This window comes from Caloenas nicobarica, chromosome 8 (genome assembly GCF_036013445.1).
Source record: "Caloenas nicobarica isolate bCalNic1 chromosome 8, bCalNic1.hap1, whole genome shotgun sequence".
Taxonomy (NCBI): Eukaryota; Metazoa; Chordata; class Aves; order Columbiformes; family Columbidae; genus Caloenas; species Caloenas nicobarica.
The window spans coordinates 15984695-16008123 of NC_088252.1; the positions used below are offsets into that span (position 1 = coordinate 15984695).

The 23429-nt window shown below is 51.1% G+C and overlaps 2 protein-coding genes across 4 annotated transcripts in view; both read left to right on the forward strand.

Moving 5' to 3' along the window:
- Window positions 1–6589, forward strand: part of ACAP2 (ArfGAP with coiled-coil, ankyrin repeat and PH domains 2) — a 66857-nt gene extending 60268 nt beyond the window's left edge. For all 3 annotated transcript variants that reach the window (XM_065640104.1, XM_065640105.1, XM_065640106.1), the window contains one exon: window positions 1999–6589. In XM_065640104.1, the coding sequence (XP_065496176.1) occupies window positions 1999–2102 (104 nt within the window). In that variant the 3' untranslated portion in view covers window positions 2103–6589. The remainder of the gene's footprint in view (window positions 1–1998) is intronic.
- An 84-nt stretch (window positions 6590–6673) lies between these two features.
- Window positions 6674–23429, forward strand: part of XXYLT1 (xyloside xylosyltransferase 1) — a 34842-nt gene continuing 18086 nt past the window's right edge. Inside the window, exons 1-2 of the mRNA XM_065640213.1 lie at window positions 6674–7084; window positions 12863–13010. Of these exons, the coding sequence (XP_065496285.1) occupies window positions 6674–7084; window positions 12863–13010 (559 nt within the window). The remainder of the gene's footprint in view (window positions 7085–12862; window positions 13011–23429) is intronic.

A 23429-nucleotide genomic window follows, 5' to 3' on the forward strand; every position in this document is an offset into this window, starting at 1 on the left:
AGTGTTATAGTATTTTTGTACATAAAATCTGCACTTTAGGGAAAACATTGTTTGGAACGGGAATTTCAATAATTCAATTTTAAAGTAGGATTTTGAAATAATTATAAGGTTTACAGTATTAAATATTTTAACGCAGCATACAAACTAAAGGGGCACTTTATTTTAGTCTATTTTTGTATATAGTATTTTTGTTATGTAAGAGAGCCAAAAAGAAGAGCCACAATGTATCTTGCAAAAATAGCTTTTGTTTTTTCTTTCAAGTTAGTTTGAAAGAACCAAATGTGGCAACTTGAACTACAGTACTCGTTCACCAGTGGAACTCACTTCTGTATTAAAAGCGTAATGGCTTTTATCATACAAGCTTGATTCCAGTTTGTGCTCCTCATAGCTGTTCTTGCGATGAATGTTACAACTCACTTCATTCTGTGCTTTTCTCCTGGTGCAAGCAGTTATCAGAAACTGTTACAATGAAGTGTCCTGTGCCTGCTTCATCTCTAGAACAGACCTGAAACTAAATCTGAAAACCAAAAGAGAATTTCACTAGAACTTTTACCAGTAGAGCAGTATTGAATATATTTATCTTTTAAAGTCTGGGAAGAATCATGTCATTACACTTTTATATAAACCCACATGCCATGCATGTTAAATATTTCTGGAAGGTCAGTTGTCATATCTGAAAGTGTTTTCAAATGAATGCAGTCTCATCTCCAAAAGAACAATACTTGTGTTATAATACCGGAGATGTGCATCAAAAGATGGAAAAACAAAACAGTGTAACTTTTCACTGTAGTGCCAAGTTTTGTACACACACACAAAAAAATCCTTTTAAAACTGCCCTTTGGAAAAAAAAAAAAAGTGGTGGAATACTACTTCCTCAATCAGATTGGGAAAAAAAAAAAAAAAACAAACCTTTGTGTTTAGCATACATGATGAAAGATTTTTGGGTTGATTTCTTTGTCATGCTACTAATCAAGCTACCAGCAAGTAGTGCTGGGATTTTGTGTCCTGTGCGGGAAGACTTTGGATGACTGCATAGTTCCTGACCAGACCAAATGTTTTATGCATTTAATTCCATTTGAAGGCAATAGGGTATGATTAATGTTTTAAACTGAAACCTGAACTCAAGGCCCAAAATGCTGCAGCAGATGAAAGAATGTGAAAATGTCAATTTTAAAGTGGCAGAAGAATAACTTGGCAAGGACTCAAAAAGAAATCATCACTGGATGTGTTTTCCTATCTAGACAGGGAGGGGGAGGGAGACAGGCCTGGTGGAAACTGCTGCCATCCCTCACTTTGGAATATGTGCCAGTAGTTAGGCTGTGTTTAAGCACAAAGGGTAAAGATAAAAATAACCAAATGAAAGATGTTTAAGGAAAGTATCATCACTCTTATAGATAAAACTAGAAGATGTAATGAATGTTCAGTAATGCAGGTAAAAATTTATATTTGCGAAAGTAATAGACCAAAAGGATTTATGAACAATGATTTCTCTACTTAGGATTGTTGTTTTTTTTTTTATACTCTTGCTTGCTGATTGTTTCTTTCATGGAGAGTTCTGTCTTGCTGTAAGACTTCTGACCTCTGTTTCCAAGTAAATCTTTATTTATGCCATAATTCTGCTTTTCTGAAGAGAATCTTGGTTAGCACTTCCTTGCAAAAACAAGGACTTTATTCTTTAATGGCTAATAAACATTTTTCTTTTTACATTGCTTTAAAATGCTTTCATTTTTCCTTTCTAACTCTGAACTTTCCTCTGTGTGGCTGCCTGTGAGGTACTATTTCAGGTATAGTTTGGCTTTGTTTAATTTGCTTCTACAGAATGTGCATGCAAGTAAACAGTCTCAAAGAGTTCACATCAGCATCATTCCATCTATAAGCAATTTATATGTGAACCAGTGTTGCGCAGTAATTGGTAGCACAGTAGGACATTGGTGAAAAGGTGGGTGATGTTAACTGTCACAAATGTTTAAAACTGTTTCCCTTTTCTTTTCTACCCAGGAGATGAAATTTATCAGGACATTTTTCGTGACTTTTCTCAAATGGCATCAAATAATCCAGAGAAGCTAAACCGTTTCCAGCAGTCAGATTCCCAGAAGTCTTAAGTGTCAAGAAGAAGAACCTGATCCTTATAGTGCAAGTCTTTTTTTACTTTAACAGAATGAATTATATGCATTTTGTTAGATAGTTTGGATAAAATGACCACTCTAATGTAGCTTTAGATTGTGGTAGCTGGGGAAATGTATGAGTCGTTTTATATTCTACAGTACATATACCTCAGCAGCTAAAGAAAATCTTTAAAAAGAAAAGGAATACCTGCTAGCTCAGTATAAAAGTAGTACCTGTTAGCAAGTATGAAGCTTGTCTGCGGTTTGTACACAAAGTTAGCAGGGCATAGCTGTGTGCGTTGCAGACTCTGGATGGCAGGATGATCACACCAGCTTTGCTATTTCATATCCCTGAGTGTCACCTGCCTCCCTATTGCCATGAGGAATGTGCCTCTGACGAGAAGGTCTGGGTTGCATTTTCTGGGACTGTTTGGAAGGGAAATCAGGCAATGACTTACTGAGTTGTCCTTCTGTTTGTGAGCCTATAGCTTAACAGATTCTCTTGTTCCTGTGCTGAGACTCATTAGAGGTAGGTTGTTAATAACAAGACATGGTAACTGCTGCTCTTTTGCAAGCTCTTTCACAGTGGAAGCTTTAACACCAGGCTGGCCTTTATGCTGGTGACTGCGGGTCAGTCACATTAGGTATATATCCTGGAGGACCAAACTTCTAAGAGCAGTCTATTTTCCTTCTCTTAAATTAAACTCTCTGTGCAGCAAGTATTCTTTTAAATGAGCGTGTGGAACCTTTCATGAAAAATAAACTTAATCCTTCTGGACATGGATGTGGGGTTTGTTTGTAGTATTTTGACATCAAAACTTTGAAATTTGAGACATGAAAGTAAAAATTGAGCCAATGGAGTTTGTGTAGAACAGTCATATGAAGGCTGTTTGTTACCTTTTCTTTTTGCTGTTCTCATTATTAGCCCTAAGCTGAATATATAAAATCTGATATGTAGTGCAGCCACCCTAAATTTAGGGCAATTGATGTCCTTTATATAATCTGCAGAGACATGTATGTATACATGTTGTCTAAACTAAGGTGTGCACAAGGAAACCCAGGACTTTCACTGCACATTTTTGCAACATAACAGACGAGCAGAGTCTCTGGCTGCGTTCTGAGGGCAGCAACAGAGTTTGCTGTCTTCAGTCGTGAGCTCTGCTCTACCCATGTGCATGTGTAAAACGGTGTCTGTCAGTACGTGCTTATGTGCCAGGTTGTTTAATACCCAGATAGTAATCATCTGAAACCCCAAACCAGCAGACGCAATTCTTTGTGCGCTATTTGTCTGCCCTATGGACAACTTAAGCAGAATTTTTAGGCAATGTAGTATCAGTGTAGTGAGGTTTTTAACAATTATAATAGCCATGGCATTATGCTGACCTGCTATATAAATGTATTTAGGAAATGAATTGGCTTTTCTCCAAGCTGGTTAAGATAAGCAAAATTGGGTAAAAAATTTCTGTAAACTATGGTAAATTAAACTTTCTGGCATGTTAAATTTAAAATATTTATTGTTTTGCTTCACATTTATAATAACGCTTGCAATCTGGATGATTATTGCTGCAGAGCTAATAGCATTTTTGAAGTGTCCAACAGATTCTTTTGCCAAGCAGAAGAATCTTACAAAACAGTTCTTGCTTTGTGTGTGGTCGAATTATGCTACAAAAGCAGATTCTGCCCATTTAAAGAGTGTGTTTAGTCTGAACAATAAGACACTTAGGAATATCACCTGTAAGCAGTAATTTGTTGTTTAAATAGCTGTCTATGAAATGATAATGTACTTCCTAATCTGCAGTATTTAACAGCAGTGGATGGTTTAGTAGATCTTAGTAAGTAAAATTCCCGGTGTACAGATGGGACAATGTATGCTATACATGGCCATATCTTATACTTTGGACATAGGTTTTTCTAAAGATTTGTCTTCTGCAGCCTATATGACAGGCAGTATATAGTGTGATTGGCTGCAATGTAAAGCTACCTAAAGCTTAATGGCATAATTGCTATCTCAGTCCATGCTGCTGGAGAAATGTCTGATACACTTATTTCCAATCTCCACTGGTATTTTCCTTCCTAGCCAAAAGAAATCTCCATGACAAATTTTGCAGGATGGCTTCCTATAAACAAAAAAATTCTTCACTGTATCTCTGCAGAGCCATTTGCTGCATTTCCAGCTCTCACCTGTCTGGGAAGCAGCATCAGTGTGTTTGTGCTAAAGGCCTAGTAACGTACCTGATCCACGGGTTGTATTGCTCTTTTCAGGAGCTCTGGAGTTCTAATGGTTCAGGGAGTAGGTCAGTCACTTCTGACCCTGCAGCCTTTTCCCTTAGTCCTTTTAGGTACGCTAGGATGTCCCGTATAAACTGCCCTCAGTTAAAGCTTTTTTTTTCAAGTCAGGTGCAATACGTATGTTAGTATGTTGCTCAGCAGCAAAAATGAAAATGCCATTAAGTTGCATGAAATGTATTGAGGGCTTAGTCCTCCCAGACCAGCAGGCTCAGTGCTCCAGGGCCTTCTGTAACTCACAGGATTCCTACAGAGTAGGATTATCGCAAGTTCTCTGAAGATCTGGATTTCCCTATCGAGTTCTGACACTGAGCAATAATCTTCTGCTCAGTAATATCACGAAATTTCCATTTTTATTACAATATGAATGTGAGTATAACTAGAATAGTTGGACAGGAAGGCTCCATTGTGGGTTAACATCTTGTTCCCTGTACCATATAACAGACAGCTTCAGTTCCTGTCCATGTTTCTCTGTAGGTATGAAACACGATAGGTCTGAATCAGTGGGGTACAAAGCAGTCGATTCCTGTCGCAGTTAAAAATCACCTTTCGCGTGGATTTTTAGTAATTTACTAGATAGCCCATTTAAAGATTTTTATAATATTTTTCCTAGCCAGAGTTAGATCATGTTCCAAAAGTCTCTTGGAAAGACAGATGTCAAGCAGCTCAATATATATTCTAATGCATCTTGATTTCAGAAGTGTAATTTTTTTACATTGCATGTTGATTAGAATGATGTCTGTGGTGTCTCCTTAAGGTCTGTATTGTTTTGGTTTTTCATAAGTTTTTGTATTTTATGCTAATGTCAGTACAGCGCATATAAACTTAAATTATTGAATTATCATACTGAATCATGCCACTAAATTATACTAGACATGGTGGAATTTGTTCCTGTAAATTTGCTTGTAGACGGTAGAAGTTTTTCTTTGCTTTCACAAGCTGCACATACTGCACTGAACGCATGTTTCAGTTGTTCATTAGTACATTGTGGACTTCAGCCTCCTTACCAATTAGGACCTAATCTCGGAAGTCCCTGAAATCAGTGTCAATCTTTGCGCTTAATTCAGAAGCTTTAGATTGTACTTTTCATGGCTCCTAATGTTAGTGCGTTAAAGCATCCTGTGTTAATACTGTATTTTTCACTCTGTGGGGTTTTCTATTTTACCTGTTTATATACTGAGCTGAAATCGTTTCAGAAAATGCAACCAGACCTTCTGATGCTGTCAGCATATCCCCATATAAGAGGAATTTTCTCCCATTTTGCAGTATGACATCAGTTCACACATTATCCAAATTCTTAGGGTTCTCAATAGAGCAAAAACTTTGTAGCACTAAAGAAAAAAGGTGAGAACTAGAACAGCGTAGGGTTGGCTGTGATGTTTCCAGGCCCTTGGTGCCTCTCTGCAGCCATCTGGTTTAAAGTGTGGATGTTAACTCTGAGTTTTGATCATGAGAATCTCCAATGACACAGTGAATATAAAAGGACCATTTGATAAAACTACAAATAATATGCAAGTGCTAAGGATGTAGAATTTTTACACAGTCAAAAGGACTGAGCTGGTTATTTAATACACTGAAAGTATTTGGAGAGTAAGTTTTGCAAAATACCATCTCTGCCTGTGCGTAGATGGACGCTTTTTCCTAAATTTGAGTTTATGCCACTTGTTTGTGCAGCTGATTGTCTCACACAAAAGCCCGTTTTTAAAAGAGGGACAAACTCCCAAACGGCAATACTGGGGAAAAGGATGAATGTACCACTTTGGAGTATCCTGTTTCATACACTTGCTTTATCTTTCTGCATATGGTGTTTTCTTGTTTCTCTTCCCATGGAAGGAGATGATGGAGGAGGAAAAACATCCTACTCGCTTTTGTGTTAGGATCCCAGATTTTCCATGTTTCGATAATCACTGAGAAATCATCATTTCCTCAAGCAGAGGAATTACTCCGTCTGAAATCACGAACTTTTTTTTTCTTTATCACTGCCTGTCTGTATTTGGTGATTTTTAAGCATTCCAGCAGTACAATGTCTGCATTCTGTGCCCCTCGAGGTGTAACTGTACGGACTGCACACACACCCGCGGTTCCCTTTGTACCCGAAACTTGAATGTCGTTTTCTGTAGTTTGTCATTGTAAATGAGAGAAACGCGTTATTTACCTCTGTAGCCCGCGGCCTGTACATGCTGTAAGGACTGTAAATACTGTACGGATTAAACCTTTGTACGCGCGGAGCGGCTGTGCGTGGGCGGGCCGGGGGCGGGCGGCGGCGCGGGGCCCGCCCGGTCATGGCGGCGGCGCTGGGCCGGGGCTGGGCGCGCTCGCAGCCGTGCGCGCTGGCGCTGGCCGCGGCGCTGGCCGTGTGCGCCTTCTACTACCTGTGCGGCGGCGGGGAGACCTTCTCCAGCGCCACCCGCCGCCTCCGCGCCACGCCGGCCGCCCCGGCGCACCGCCGCCCCCAGCGCGGAGAGGCGGCGGCGGGGGGCCGCGACCTGCACCTCCTGATGATGTTCACCAAGGCGGAGCGGAGCCCGGCGCTGCGCGCCAAGGGGCAGGCGGCCCTGCGCTCCATGCTGCGGCACGGCCGGCTGGGCGGCGGGGACGCGCTGCACCTCCACCTCGTCACCGAGGGCGCCAGCAGGGACATCGGCCTGGGCCTGCTGCGGGACGCGCTGCGCGGCGCCGCCTTCCCTCACCAGGTGCGGGGGCTGGGCTGCTCGGGCTGGGTGCTGCCCCGGCAGAGCATCCTCCGGAGCTGCCGAGGGCTGCAGAGGGAGCGCGGGGCTCGCTGGGTGATGTTCATCTCCCCGCAAGAGAAAGGGAGCAGAGTTCTGGCGGAAAGAAACTTTCTCCGCTGCCAGCCCTTGCTCCCGTGGCATCCGGAGGGGAGGGTTGCTTTCCCATCGGTGTTGGAGGAGGCTGCGTCTCTCCCCAGTGTCTTGAATCTTTTCAAGGGCTCGTTCTGTGTGAGCTGAGCCCCTGTGCTCTCTGTTCCTGCATGGTGGGGGTGTCCTGGTGCAGGTCAGTGGTTATCAGACCCGGGTCTGAGTGGCCTGGGAACACCTCTGGTGAACCACTCTGCTCGAGAAAAGCAGTTGCTCTGAGCAGCGCTACTCCTCCTCTACAGACCTTGTGGTTAGCCCTGGTTCAGCGTCTCAGCACGAGGACCAGGTGCGTCACCCTGCTGCCAGCAGCTCTTGAAGAAGGGAATGGAGAGCCTGCAAAGATTGGGGAGCTCGCACGTGCAAACATTCATCCTGCTGCCTGGCAGAGAAACAGTTCTGCCTCCCAAAAATGTAGTCAGTGCAGTCCATGCAAAGTCAGGCTTTCCTTCACATTGAACAGGTCTCTGAAAACTGCAGGATTATGAAGTTCAGAGATGCCAGGTAACTTGACTTTCCTGTCCCGAGGTGCTGCTGCAGAGTGTTGCTTAGAAGCAACCTCTACTTCTGCTGTAACCTTTCATTTCTCATCTTTCAGATATTTAATATCAGCTGAACTCTGCTGAGATGTAACTAGAGATGTAACGTTAACATCGTTTATAAGGACCACTTGTTGCTAAATAATCCCACCTCTCCTTTTTCTTAAAAAGCATTTTACTGGTGCTGGTGCTCAGTCGGGTCACAAATACTGGTGGGGGACCTGCACCGTGCTGACAGTGCTCGGCTCTCTGGAGGGGTGTGCGTGGTGCCTTGGGGAGGATTCCTCCCTGCTGTGGCGGGGTGCACTGGCAGTGCCCCGTGACGGTGCAGTGCAACAGCTGACTTGAGTTTGCAGTATCGTGCCCCCTGAAGCGGGGACCCCTGGGCCACCATGGTGTGCAGATCCCTTGCAGACACCCCTGTATGCCTGTGGCTGCCTTACCACTGTCTGCTCTTTGCAGAAACCAAGCTCCTCTGCGGGCAGCCTTGCTTCAGCAGGAGGACACAGGCTTGTGAGTTAAATGTTGTGGGAGCGGGAGGTGGGGGCATGCAGTGATGGGTCTGTTGCTGGACGGGCCCCCATCTGTGCTTGTGGACTCACAGTAAAGCCTGGCTCATGGCTTGGTGAGTAGGTCGTGCACCAAAACTGATCTCTGTTGGATGGTCTGGAGGGCTCAGGTGAGATCTCACTGGGATCTGCTCTGTGGAACAGCTTCTTCCCTCTCTCCTGGCAGAGCCTGATGTTATATTAGCCAGCCTGTGGTTGGCACTACACTTTCAGATCTGTGCACTGACCTGTTCTGAGCTAGAGAGTTCCTAGAGAGCAGAGGCTGTTCTACACTTCTGAAGCATACAGCCTTGCCCTTAACACTGTGGTGATTTCTGGTGCACTAGCAGGTGACAGTGCCTTTTTATTCTTGCTGTAGTCTACCTCATTCCTCTCCGTTAGCAGCAGGAATTGTCACCATAGCTTGGACCTTTTGTGCAGCTTTAGCTCCAGCAGTAACCTATCTCCATCCTGAGACCTCTTCTGGTTTCTTTTGGTGCCTGCAGAACACTTGTCTGCTTCTTAATGCTGTTTTGCCTGAGCAGACCCACAGGTGAGGCTTGATAAACTGCTCAGAGAGCAGCTTAAGCTGCCAAAGCAGAACTGATGACAATCTTGAATGTGACTTTTACGTCCTGAGGATGTGATTTGGGCTCTGCTTTTGGAGCTGTCATTGCCTTCCCCTCCTAGCAGAGCTGGGATTAGCTGGGTCCTCCGTTACAGGGAAGCCCAGGAATCAAACCTGGGTCCCAGCCCTTGGTCATGGGCCAATTCTCGCCTCTCCCTAAGCAAATTCAGGAGCTTTCAAAATCTCCTGGAGACTGAAGCAGCCGGCTGCAGCCTGCCAGGGCGGGAGCAGGGGGGATTTAGGAGGGACCATGGTGGGGTGTGTGGGAGCAGCTGAGGCACAGAACCGTCCCTGCTGGGCAGGGCAGCCCTGGGCTGTCCCAGTCGCAGGGCAGTCAGGACATGGTGTCACAGTCCCACAGTGCCTGTGCAGATGCGGCCCAGCTGTGGAGCTGTGAGCGCAGCGTGTCGAGCGCGAGCGGCAGATGGAGCTGGAGCTCCGCGCTGTGCTGCCTGCGCGGGTGGGGAGCAGCGGGCCGGGGAAGCTGCGGGCAGCGCTGGGAGCAGCAGTGCTGGTGCTGCAGGAAGGACTCGCCGCACCCGGCACCCGGCCAGGACCTGGCCCACCCCAGCCTTGTCCTTTCAGCTCAGCTTGAAGAGGTTCTGCTGGGCTTTTACCAGGGCTTTTCTGCTCACAGTTGCAGGCACCGTGTCCTGTCCCATGGGCTGCAGGGGAATCTCTGCAGCCTCTCCTGCTTTCCTGGGAGTGCGCCCAGGCATGTCTCTGCAGCCAATACGGCACTTACAGAGAGCCTGACTCGCCCTATTTCCTGCAACTCTGGGCTGCACGATCTGACTCCTTGTGCTGATTCATATCGCCTATTTATGTTGTTCCCCTCAGAGAATAAAACGAACTGCATACTCTGCTTGCTGCTCTTCCTGGTTGCCTGTTTAGGTCGGCCCTGTGGAGCGTGCTGCCAAACCCTGACTCCTCCGCAGGTCTGGCGCTGTGCGGAGACGTGCTGGGGTGAATGTGACTGAGCTGCCATGACCCCGCGCTTACAAGAGAGCTCCAAAGATATCTGGCACGAGAAGGAGGGAAAGTTAAAAAGAAGCAAAATGTGGATTGTTTATTCTAGTGAATCAATTGAAAGGGTCTTTTCTCGGTATGCGACATGTGTTTATAAAACTCTGCTTGCACAGGAAACCCCTAGAACTTTTCTTAGTGTCCTCAGCAAACCCGGTCAGATTTAGCTATGGGGATTTACTGAAAGCTGCTACACAAATAAATAACGAAGTGCAAAATTAGCATCAGATCAACAGGCTGTGCTAAAGTCAGCAGTGGGGAGAGGAGAAGCCCTCGCAGCCCCGGAGAGGCTGGTTGGCCTGTGGCTGCAGAAGGAAGATTCAGCTGCTCAGGAGTTTGCTTTGCAGAAGTGCCTAACCAAAGGGTGGGCAAAAGACACAATTTTCCTGTTTTCTTTGGCAGAGGAGGAAAGGCAGATGATGCGGCGTCTGGAGTTTCAGGAGTATTTTTCCCATGATTTTTGTCCACTGGTGCTTGGCACTCTCCTCATTTTAGAGGTGACTGAAGTGGGTTTGGCTTTTTTTTCTCCCTGCTCAGCTGTTTCCCGTGTGCTGTGCAGACCTCAGGCTGCCTTTGCTGGGTGCAGAAGGGTGGTTACAGGTGCTGTATTTCTCCTCCACACTTTGCCAGTCCGGCTGGACCCTGAAGCTGCCCCTGCTGAGCTGGGCTGGGAGCAGCATATTGTGCATCGCGGTGCTGGTGCTGCTCAGCTCTGAGCACAGGAGTCAGTGCCTCTGCGCCGGGGAATGGCGTTCTGCTGTGTCTGGCTACCCGGGATCACCGCGGGCAGCAGCGCTTGGTGCTGCCGCTCGGTCGCCTGTTCCCTCAGCGTGGCCGGTGCCAACCATGATGGCAAAGCCACTGGGCAGCTCAGCAGGGCTGGGGTGAGATGCTGCCGTAATGTTACCAGTAACGGAGTTTCCTCCCCCGCGGTGTCTGTGGGGGATATTCTGTGCTATCCAAAGCCAGGTGTGGCTGCTGATGAGCTCTCCCAATGCACTTTCCTGGTACGTGTTGTTCTGTGTTTTTCCTGCCGTCCTCCTTCAGGCGCTTGGCCCCGAGCCCAGCAGCAGGACGCTGTCCCCAACGAGGGACACGCTGGCCATGGAGCCTGCGCAAGGGCTCTCACAGCACCCGGCTGATGGCAAGGGTGGTGTTCGGGGTGTCCTCCCAAGGAGGGGGCTGTGGGGACTCCGCTGTGACTGTCCTCCAGTGGTGCCTCACTGTGGGCTCGGCCGCTGGGGCCAGGATGGCCACATCATCTTGCCTTGTCCAGCGTACTGTGGGTCCCACGAGCAGCTCCCCACCTCCCGCACAAGGGTGCTTTGATCTTGGTAATGTTTTCTGCAAGAAAGTGTGGGAGGAAGAAGCTCCAGACTGTTCACTGCTTCTGTCTCCGTGCCAGCGTTGCTCAGAGTCAAAGCAGCTCCTTGTGCATCCCGTAGAGAGGGTGGACCTTGCACCAGCTCAGGCTCCAGAGCCGCCTTTTCCTCTGAAGCACTTGACTTGGTTTAGATTTTTAAAAAAGCAAGTACTGCTTGTTTAAGTGTATACCACAGGTCTCCTTATTCTTAACCAGGTGAAGTTTTGGTAGGGAAAAGGAGTGAAACCGTAGAACTGTTGAATAGTTTGGAAGGGAACTCCGGAGACTGTGGGGCTGAGTTCCCTCCTGAAGGCAGGGCCAGCTTGGGAAAGTCTCGGTATCCCTCAAACTAGGCTCCTCTTTCTAAAATTCAAGTACTGCTGCAAAGTTGATTCCTCACTGGCCTTCAGTTCCTGGCGGGCTCTTCCTGCTTCCCCTGGCCTGAGAAAGGCAGCGCGACCTCGAGTCTCCACACTGAAGTTCCTGCGCTCCCCCCACCCGCACCGGGGTCGTGTCCCTCATCTCTCTTAATTACCCTGAAAATCCCTCTGGTTATCACGTGTGATTCAGTGACCTGCATCATTCTGTGTGTATAACGAGTATCAGACTGCTTGCATGTTCCTGTTCATCAGCCTTTGACCAAAATTAATGATAAGCATGTAAAATTTCAGTAGCTGGCAAGGTTCATTTGCAATTGCTCCTACTTCTGGCCCGTAGCCAGGCCTGTGCAGGCATGACGGGGCGGGTGCTGGTGTGTGGGCTCATGCAGGGCCGAGCAGTGCAGGTCGTTGCTGGCCGAGCACAAGCAAAGCTCCAGCACCAGCGGGCTGAGCTCCATCTAGAGAAGATGCTCGGCTCTGCTGTAACTGCTGGTGTTTGGATTTTCAGCGGCGTGCTGTGGCCCATCCTCCCTTTCCCCCTCCGGCGCTGGCAGGACGTGCTGCAGAGCTTGCCTCCCTGCTGGGCTGGGGTTCAGGAAATCCGGGCTGTGTCCCTGGCCCTGTCACAGCCTGTCTCTGTGGCAGGGAGCAAGGCTTGGTCCTCAGGGTAAGTGACGTGGTCTGGCTTGCCTCAAAACGGCAGGATGCCAGAGCCTGGAGTGAGCACTCACCTCTTCTGATGGACTCCGTATGGCTGACCAGATATGTGGTTGCATTAGGCAGTGGGAACAGGCCAGAAAAAACCCCACAAAACATTGAATACGCTTGATTGTGCATGTGGATTTGAGTCTCTGCCCATCTCACAGTTATGAAATGGCTGTAAAAATCCTTCCCTCCTTTCCCTGCCGTGCTTAGCTGGCTCTGGTGGCAGGGGGACGCACAGGGTCCGGGGCAGCCGGGTCGCTTTGTGCAGCTGTGGCACCAGCCAGCAGTATCTGTGCTTCAACAACCTCTGCCTCGCCACACACCCGTGCTGGCTGAGCAAAGGCTGCCGGTGCTGGGCCCGTCCCCGGAGGCAGTGACCGAGTGGTGTTTCTGGCCTCTCTCCTAGGTAATAGTGCATGATGTGAATGAGCTGACGGAAAAGCTGTTTCCAATTGTCGAAGCCATGCAGAAACACTTCAGCGCTGGATCGGGGACCTACTACAGCGACTCGATCTTCTTCTTGTCAGTGGCCATGCATCGCATCATGCCCAAGGGTAAGCCTTCGCTGAGCTGCTGTAGCAGCTGCCTCTGCCAACACAGGCTCTCTTGTTCTTCTGCACAGAGATGTTATCCGGTGCTATTTGAAATGCAAAGAAAGCTAACAAGCTTTTGAGGTGGCCTTCTGGGGTTCTGCTCCTTCCTGCAGAGTGACAGACCTTTTGGTGCAAGGCTGCCCGCATCCAGGTCTGGTGATGTGAGCAGCAGGAGGCTGTCCCTGCCACACAGCACCTGGCCCTGTCCTTGCACCCTGAGATGGTAGGAGAGGTGGGAGAGCAGTGAGTGTGCTCGCCCTGTGTGTGTTTATGGCCACCTTCCCCATGGGTGTCAGCAGAAAGAGGAGCCACGTGTTCGTGGTGCAGCTGCCTGGCTGTGCCCTAGCAAGTGTCTGCGGAAAGAACTTGTCGAGCCTTTCCTCTTGGATTCGGTGAGCTCTTGGAAAGCTTTGCTGCTTAGCAGTCACTGATCACTGAAGTTTCCTTATTGTGCCTTCACTGTGCTGTTATCGAGTGTGGGAACAACAATAAATCTGCAGGAAAACAAGGCAGCTGGCAAAGAGGGCTTGGCTCTGTTGGTGCCATGTGTTCCTTCCCTGGCTGCACACGGGTGCTTCTCCTGGGACTGGTGTGCTTTCCAGCCTTGGACCGGTCTCACGAGGAGGGTGTTACATCCCTGGGCTGTGAACCCCTTCCCCAGAGCTCCCCCAGCCTGCCTGTCCCTTCCCAGTGCTGGTCCCTGGGCTCTCCCTGTGGCTGCGCTGCTGGCCTGTCACACCGGCGAGGACAGTGTCCTGTCCCGGGCCAGCCGTGCCCTCCCTGTGCCACAGTGGGAGGAGGTGACCAGCCTCTCGAAGCTGCTTGTGGATCGCACACGGTGGTTGTTGAAATAGCTGTTCCCGTTGTTTACACCGCCAGCACTGGCAGCTTCCTTGGCATCTGGAGCCTCTGCCCAGCCGTACGGTCTCCTGCAGACTTCGTACCATGGATCTCAAGTGCAGTCTTGCTCTTGCTGGGACATGAGCGGCTGCAACTCCCCTGTGCCTCTGCTGAGCCCTCTCTCAGTTTGGCTCTGCCCAGTAGCTCCTGCTTCTGCTCTGGATTGTGAAGCTTCCTCTGGACATGGCCCTGTCTGGAGGGCACAGCCATCCTGTGCTGGCTCATTAAGTGGCGGGGCAGTGGTGTTTAATGTGTGTGGGCAGGCATTAGAGAAGAGCAGGCAAGGAGGTGACCAGCTTCGTCCCGCCAAGGGCTGTGGGGTGAGGTGACGCTGAAGGTCCCATCCAACCCCCACTGATCATTATTCTGGTCTCCAGCGAATTGTTACTTTACTCTCCATTAGACTTGAGTAATATTTTTTTTTTTTTTGGTCTGGTGATGTCTGCATTGCGAGCGCTTTGAAGTATGCTGAATACAAATGACGGTATTAATGCTGGCTAATTCACTCATCCCGATTCCCTACTCTGTCTTTACCATGTGTTGAAGATACCCATGTTGTGCTGCCTGGCAGCGAGAAGCTGCTCAGTCCGCAATGTCTTTTCTCAGTTCGTCAACCCAACAGTTGTCTCATCTCTTGGAAAGCTGCTTTGCTGTCCCTCAGCCTGATGGGGCTTTCAATGGTCTGTTCGGGGCACAGGATGTTTAAAGAGGCATTTTTACAGTTTCACAAGCTTAGTTTTTGTTTCAGAAGCTGCTAGTAAAGCTGATTTATATTTCCTTTGCAAGGGAGGTCAGATTTACAGCGCTGGATGTCTGGTGATTTATGGGGCTGGCAGGGCTCCCCGGCCCCTTCCCTGCTTCCCGATGTGCAGGCAGCACCGGCAGGGCAGGCAGGGGGACGAGCAGGGGGCAGGCAGGGGGACGAGCAGGGGGCAGGCAGGGGACGAGCAGGGGGCAGGCAGGGGGATGAGCAGGGGGACGAGCAGGGGGCAGGCAGGGGACGAGCAGAGGGCAGGCAGGGGGACGAGCAGGGGGCAGGCAGGGGGATGAGCAGGGGGACGAGCAGGGGGACGAGCAGGGGGCAGGCAGGGGACGAGCAGAGGGCAGGCAGGGGGACGAGCAGGGGGCAGGCAGGGGGACGAGCAGGGGGCAGGCAGGGGACGAGCAGGGGGCAGGCAGGGGACGAGCAGGGGGCAGGCAGCAGCTGTGCTGCCCACTCGCAGGCTGGCAGGTGCCGTGGGAATGGCCCCGGGCTGCTGCCGCTCTCCTGGCTCTGACAAACCAGCCGCTACTGGTGTCTGGTGTCGATGGGCCCCTTTGCTAAGGTGAAGGAGAAAGGACTAAACCTTCCTTTCCAGGCAGCATTAGCATTTTTCTGGTACGTTTCTGTGCCATTTTACCTGCCTTCTGTGCCTTTTTGTGCACCTTTGCCGGCACAGCTGCCTCCACAGTGTTCACACGATTTTTTTGGGGAAGCCAGATTTGATTGGAAACTTAAGGACCCTCCAGGAGAAATGGAGGCCCTGAGCTGAATATTAAGCTCTCTTTTGTGTTTGTATTTGTGTTAATCGGTCTATAGGTTTTTCTCAATACATAACAACCTTTGCATGAAAGTTGCCTGGCTTCAGTTTCCTAAATTTGTGATTTTTTGAAGGGAGGTATATTCACAGTATTTGTCTTAGTGATTTGTTTGGAGCCTTGGGGTTGTGATGGGGCACTGACTTTGCAGTCTGATGGCACTCAAAACTGAACATCAGGGATGTTTGTTGTGATTTGGTTTTGTTTTTTTTTTTTTTAAGGCTTGTGAAACATATGCTGACTGTGTGCATGTCACACTGAGAATAAATGGATCTTGCTACTCAGCTGCTCTGTCTTTCACTGCTGCTTGGAGTCCTTGCCCAAAAAACTTCAGATCTAAAACCTGCAGCTGCCAGACTATAATATAACAGCTTCTTAGCTGATGTAAATCATGGAACTCTCTTGCCTTAAATGTCTTACATCAGTGGAGTCAATCTGATTTAAACCAGCTGGGGACTTGGTATGCAGCGTGCGGCAGTGCAGACTGCATAACTCTTGTCTGCGCTGGAGGCTCATAAATCCTGTTTTAATGCGGTGTGGCCAGGCTGGCAGAGCTGGAGGAGGGTTCGATGCATCGCAGTGGTTTTGCAAGGGAGAAGTGATGGGAAAGTTACACTGAGAGAGGACGAGCAAGATTCAGGCTTAGGAGGAGCTGCCAGGATGAGGACTATGCCAGTGTGAAATGGTCCAGGGACTTGCAGAGGAGAGCTAGGAGGGGAAGGGGGGACAAGGACTCGAACTCGGACTTTTTTACTTTCCTTTCAGGTGTGCCAGTCCAGACGTGGCCTCTCACTTCCCAACTGGTTTTGACCCCTCCAATTACTTGCCATTTTAGTCATGTAACTTCAGAGGACCCAGCAAGCTTTTTATAACCCTCCTTGCAGATACGTGAAGGAGTAACTTCTGGGCAGGTCTGCCTGGCAGGCAAGATCAAGGACAGACTCCTGCTGCCATGGGCAAGGGGAGCGGGAGATGGGTGGCAGAGGGACGGCCGGGGAGGCTGTGGGCTCCCCAGGGAATTCTTGGCCCAAGTCAGGTAGTTTTCAGGGAGAATTAGTTTAGCAGCTGGGTGTCCTTAGCAGCTGGTGGGCTGAGGGAGAGACGTCAGCATCCAGCAGCTTGGGTAGAGCTGTGAAAACTGCTGTGGGTGTTTGACTCCATATTTGGGAGAAAATATTTGGTGAGGAAATACTTGATATTGTTATCACTGTTGAAATCAGTAGGGTGAGATACGACTAAATTATTAAGACCGCTGGTTGCGGTGCTTGCGAGAGGCGATGGATAAGAGAAGTGGGAGCTGGGCAGTACTCTACCGTGAAGACACACCTGAGGACTTGCTGACTGAAAACTCAGGAGCTTGGTCTGCGGGTATGTTTGATAAGGTTGCTCATCAGGGGCCCTGCAAGGGAACTGAACAGCAATGGGAGAAGTGGGTGAGTTTCTGTGTGACTAAACAGACATGAGGAGCTATGAGGAAGGAGAACAGGGCAGGACTGATCATTATGTATTGCTGAAATGTATGGCATATCAACGTGGTTGGTTGGCAAGAACCTGGAAGGGGTTCAGAGAAGAGCAGTGGCTTCTGTAGGGATGAACCTGGCTGAGCGGGACCCACTGGTCTGGGAGAGGGCTGGACAGGGGGGTTACGTTGTGGTCCGTGGAGCCATGAACCATGCAAGAACTGGGGGGCATCAAAGCTGGTGAGAGCTGGGTTTGAAACAGAGGGCACAGTGGTTATTCACACAGGTGCGGTGATCTGTGGAGTTTCTTGCCCTGGGATGCTGTAGAGGCTGAGCTGCCTGATGGGAGAGGAAATCGCTGCCAGCTGCTATGTGACAGACACAGACAGACAGATCCCTCTGCTTTGGGGTCTCCCCGGGCTGTGACCTGTGCAGGAGCACATCAAGGGGACGCAGCTGTGTGCGGTGGGGGATGCACGGCCAGCTGTTGAAGGTGAACAAGCAGCACCATGTCCAGGAAAGCTGCCAACAGGGAGCCGTGCCGTCAGCTTCATAACGGGTGTCTGGACTGAATGGCTGTGACACACCAGGATCGAACGGGAGGTCCAGGGGTCTCCCTAGCCTCATGCTCTGAACAGGGTGTTTCATCCAGCTCGTTATCAACGGCTACACTGATTATTAAACGTCAACCAGATTATAGCGATGTTTGTCCAAGCTGCCTGTTAATGGCCAAGCCCCAGGCCGCTTGGGGTTTGGTGCTGCCTGCAGCAGGCTGCAGCTGCCGGCTCCGGCTGGGTCTCTCACGAAACTGATATCAACCTCTGCCTGCTCTGGGAGTCCTGCCCGGGGACAGTGGCCTCTGTGATAATCAGCTTATGCCTTTCCCACCGAGTGGGGCTGGAGGGAGGGCAGAGGCCGGGGAGGAGATGTGTTGGAGCGAGCGCTGAATCACAGAACAGTTTGGGTTGGAAAGGACCTTCAAAGCTCATCTAGTCCAACCCCCTGCCATGAGCAGGGACATCTTCAACCAGACCGGGTTGCTCAGAGCCCCGTCCAGCCTGGCCTGGGATGTCTCCAGGGATCCACCACCTCTCTGGGCAACCTGGGCCCGTGTTTCACCACCCTCATTGTGAAAGATTTCTTCCTCATGTCTAGCCTGAATCCCCCCTCCTTTAGTTTAAACCATTACCTCTTGTCCTATTGCAACAGATCCCACTAAAAAGTCTGTCCCCATCTTTCTTATACGCCCATTTTAAGTAGGGAAAGGCTGCATTAAGATGTCTCTGGAGCCTTCTCTTCTCTGAACAACCCCAACTCTCTCAGGCTCTCATCACAGCAGAGCTGTTCCAGCCCTCTGATCAATTCTGTGGCCTCCTCTGGACCCTCTCCAACAGGTCCATGTCTTTCCTGTCCTGCCTGCTCGGGACGCCTTGCCTGCACCGAGGCTGGGCTCCCCAAGCTCTCGTGCCGCCGGCTGCAGAGAGCCAGAGCCTGCGAGCCAGGGAATGGCAGAGGTATCTGGAAAATAGTCTGTTTGCTGGAACAGTGTCTTGACAAGTAGCTGTCTTTTGCAAGTGTACTGCTGTAAAAGCAGTCAGGCAGCATCCTGAAAACGTGATCTGTTGCATTTGGGGAAACATTCGTAGGTGTGTTTGCGTGAGGGTTTGCCATTGCAGCTGCAGTGCTCGAATCCATAATGCAGGACTGCCAGGCTCAGGCTCTGTTTGCCCTTGGGGTGCCAGGTGACGGCACGCAATGTTTCCCCTCGACAGCACCTGTGTGCGGTGAGTTACAGTGCATTAATCCTGTGTCACACCATGAAGAAGGAAACGTGCATCAGAGGTCTGTGGGATGGAGCCCGGCAGAGGGAGATGAGGGAGCACCACCTCCTCTTCTTCTTCCTGTCAGCTGCAGGGCAATTCCTGGTTCACGTTGCAGCTACTCGCAAAATTCAGCGACTTACATTGTGATAAACGAGTATTTTGAGAGTGCGTCACTCCTGATCCTTTCCTGCTAGCTGGGTGTTGTCGCTGAGCCCCACCACGTCGGGGGTACGCGGAGGTGCAGGGGCTGGGAGAGCGCCGGGGTCCCAGGTGCTCCAGGCCTCATCGTGTGTTATCGAAGTGAAGATGAAGAGGCACAGAAAATCAGGGTCTGTGCTGGAGTCGTGGGAGACGGCCCCGGAGCCACGTGCTCCCAAGCTGCAGTTCCCACGGGATGCTGCAGTAGCTGGAAGTTTTATTTTCTGGCAAAAATGTTTCCGTCTTTACAGGGATGGAGGGAGTGTTAATAGTTTCTGGTGTGCTCTCACAACCTCCCTCCCTGCTTCACGCCGCAGCCACGTGAAAAACAGCCGGATTCCTTCCCCAGCCCGTCTCTGGGCTGCGCTCGCTAATGTCGGATCCTGCGAGGAGAAGAGCAGAGGCTGGAGTGATGGATTTGTGAGCTATCGCGGACTGGTGCCAGCCATTGTTCCTTGCCAGGGCGAGCCTGTTGCGCCATGGGAGTTGTTTCTGTGGTGCTTTTTGGGAGCAGCCAACAGCAGACATCTAAATAAGCCCACCCCAGGTAAACACTGGAGGCTGTGGCCTTGTAGGGGAGTCCTCACCTGCCAAAATGAGATGCTAACCCTGTCCAGCTGCCTGCAGGACATGCTTCTCCTGGCAGGAGAGCCCTGGGCCCCAGCCCTGCCGCGGAGGAGCCGTGGGGAAGGGCTGCTGCCATGAGGGGATGCGGATGCTGCTCGATAGGTGCCTGGGGCCCCCCAGAGAGTTCGGCACGGTGGAGACCCCTGGCCCACGGTGCCACCGCCATTGGGGGCCAGCACGACCTGCAGCCCCCGTGGGTGGTGCCACCTCTCATCGTTTCCACTGGACACCCCTCTCTGCAGTGCCACCATCGATTATTTTTGGATGTCCTAGATCTGTCAGGACAGGCAGGCACATGTGGCTGTTTCCCCGTCCCTGTGGAGTGGCGGGGTCTCGGTCCCCAGTGCCGCGGGTGGGTGCTGCCCTCCCCACTCCCCAGCCAGCCCCACTCCCCCGTCTCCGAAGGGTGGAAGCTGCTGGGGGTCACCCAGCATTGATACCAGGGCTGCTCTCCCCCACGGCCTTGCTCCCTGCTCTGCCGTAGCTTGTTAAGAGCTTAACAAGAAGAAGCAAGGACAAAATCTGCCTGCAGCGCCGCAGCCCTTTCCCCCACTATGTGCAGTTAATCGGAACATGAGATCATCTACCTTAATGCATTTACTTTCCTGTATCTCCTTTTGGTTTCCTTTTCCATCTCCCTTTCCATCTCACCCGCTCATTACTTCACAGCTTTCCATCCGCACTGCTTATGGCAACCTGCAATTAAGCCTTATTTTGTCTGAATATAAGGTTTCCTGCTGCTCTTCCTCCAGCTCCAAAAAGTGTCTTCACACTCCTCTCCCAGCGGCACCGTATATTAAATACATAGCAAGCAGCACTTAGAGCTCCCTCCTGAAAGCTGTTGCATGCTCAGCAATGTCTCTGCTTTGGAGTCCAGTTAAGAGCCAAGGTATTGAGCACCGTTAAATAGTAGTCCCTCAGACCTGGATGGATTACGAGGAGACACTTGGATGCACAGGAAAAATTAATTTCCTGGAACAAAACTCGTCCATCTCCTGTCGAGTCTTCCCCATCCTGCTGGACGTGGCTGTGGGGTGTGGACCAAGGTGAGCAGAGCGATGCTGCCATCAGAACCTGAGGCCATCACTGCAGCACCAGACCCTGAGCTCACCCAGGTGCCTGCCATGCATGGGCAGTAGCGAAGATTTGTCATCTGTCTCTGGCAGGCAGCCTAATTTTTTAATTAGCTGATAAGCTGGAGCTGCTGTGCAGAAGATGCTGCTCTGCTGGGTACCTAATGAGTGCTGCAGAAACCTGTGTTGTGGTTTGGTTAGAGGTTGGGGTGCTCAGGCACGTCCCCCCTTGCCTCCTGCCCTCCCCTGCACCCTGTCTGCAGGGAGGGGAGGCTGCTTGGTGGGGAGGGGGGCTGATGGCTGCCCCAGGGAGCAGAGGGGTCCCTTGGCTGCATGGCAGAGGTGAGGACCTGCATTTAGGAGGGCAGCTGGAAGGTAAGCTGTCTGCACCTTGGCAAGCCCCACCGGTGCAGGGCTTTGTAGGATGGTCATCTCTTGGTAGGGTGGGCTCTGGAGCAGCACCAGGTCCTGGGGAGGGGCACTGCAGCCCCCCGCTGTCACTGGTGTGCTGGCAGCGAGCTCTGCAGAGCGTCGTGCTTGCACACACACGTGTGTGTCCCTGCCTCAGCTGCCTTCCTCCGGGGGTGTCAGGGTCAGCTGTGTGGCCAGTGGTGATTAACACTGGAAGCAGAGGGGGAGACTTTATCCGCAGAGGAAATAAGGCCTGGCGGGGTGCACAGCCGGAGGGGAATGTGCTCACGGCCCTGTAGGCAGCAGGAGGGAGGGTGCCTGGGGGCAGCTGGCAGCACCGGGCGGGTGAGCCAAACACAGGGAGCATCTGACGGAAGGCAGGATGGAGCACCCAGTGTGTTTGTGTAAATAAACCATGTATATCCACACTGGGCTTGTCATGATGCTGGCAATGCCGCCTGGCACCACAGCTGCACTCGGGCTTTTGAGGGTGATCTGCTGCTTCTGCTGGGCAGCAGACTCCGGGTTGCACAGGGATGCTCCAGAGCCTGTCACCCGCCCTGTGCCCACGCAGGCCTTGGTGCTGGCTGTGGGAGTGGTGTTTTTCTTGGCCACGCGTCCCTCTGAGCCGGCAAGGCGGAGGATCCTGGTTTCACAGCCAGCATGGGCAGCTGCTGCCGGCAGGCACCCTGCCCGCTGGAGCAGGGGCTGCTGCTGCCCTGTGCCAGGAGGTTAATTGCCCTGGGCAGTGATCCGAAAGTTGCTGCTGGTCCTTCAAAGCTCCTGGTTTCCTTAGGCTGTCCCCCTGTCATGATGGAGACAGCTAAAAGAAATTATTTGTAGTCGGAGCCAAACTCAAAAGTGATGGAGAGAGGTAGAGGGGAAGCTGTCCAGGTGTGCCCAGCATTTGCAGACCAGCAGACCTTAGCCCTGCAGCCCCGCTGACCCTGACTTGGAGAGCCTGGGCTGCCAGACCCTCTTCCTTTTGAGGGTTCAAATCAAGTGGCAAAATGCACAGCCAGCCTTCCCAAGAGCCCCGGCCACAGCCCCGCAGAACCCAGAGCTGCAGCCAGCAGGGGACACTCCCATCCCTTCCCTGCGCAGTGTCACCTGTGCTGGCTGCAGCCGCTGCTGTCCCTGCAGAGGGTCCCTGAGCTGCTCAGCACCTGGCAGCTGTCTGAATCTGCCCATCGCCCTGTCCTTGCCAGGCCACTGCCCCTGCGCAGTCTCCAGAAGGGTGCAGGGGGCTCCTGCCTCCTTGTGTCGCAGGACTTGCTGCTGCTGGCTCTGTGCAGAGCGGGAAGCGGCATGTCTGGGTCGCGAGTCAACCCCGGCAGTGTTTTACTTGATCTCGCCTCTTCTGCTCTGCATGGGCACAAGGCCCCAGCCTCTGGCCCCAGAAGTGGCTGCTGTGATGCAGAGGGGGCACTGGGAGATCGGGATGCTCCCATCTGATACGCGTCCAAGGAGGCTCCGCGTCGGCGTGATGCACCAGGGTGCTTAGGTCCTTAAAAGCGGGTTTGCTGAGACATGCAGGGACCCTGATGCAGCGGATGGCAGGAACAGAGCCAAATCACCAGTAGCAGCGGTGACAGGCATCTGTCTCAGGAGTGAGTCTGAGGTTTGGGCACAGTGCAGCCTGGCGGGGCGGTGGCCTGTCCCCTCCTGCCATCTCACACTCTGGCTCTGCAGCCAGACCAGCTGCAGGCAGGATTTTGTACTCTGAGAAGGGAGCTGAGCTTGTGCCAACACGAGCCTATTGATGGGCTGGAGAGCTACACCACCTCCAGGAGGTTTCAGTTCTTGCTGCTTCTAGTCTAAAGCTGTTAAACCACTGTTCAATTAACAAAATTTAGACCATGCCATTTGCTGGACAGCTTCTGCCCTTTGCATTGTGATCGTAGCTCTCCATTTCACTATTTTTTCCTGGACACAAGTCATTAATATTTTGACTCCTTTCCCCTCTCCGCAGAGTGACAGCAGCTGCCGGTGGTGGCGTCCCTCTGCCCTAGATCTGGTGTGGTTTGTACGGAGGAAGCTGGTGTTCCCAAAGCAGCCGAGGGAGTTGTGCCCACAAACGACATCTTCAGCAGCTTCCCTCAGGCTCAGTGCAGGCTTTTGCATCTCTTCTTCTCCTAACTCTCCATCTATCATCCATCCACTTTCCTGTAGTTTTAAATCTGCTATTTAAATCTCTTGCAGGCCATCCCCTCAACTCAGGCTAGGGGAAAGTAGTCCTAGCCTACAGAGGCAGGCTCAAGCCTGCCCATCCATAGGCTGCAGGTCAAGAAAGGGCAACAGCTGCTGCAG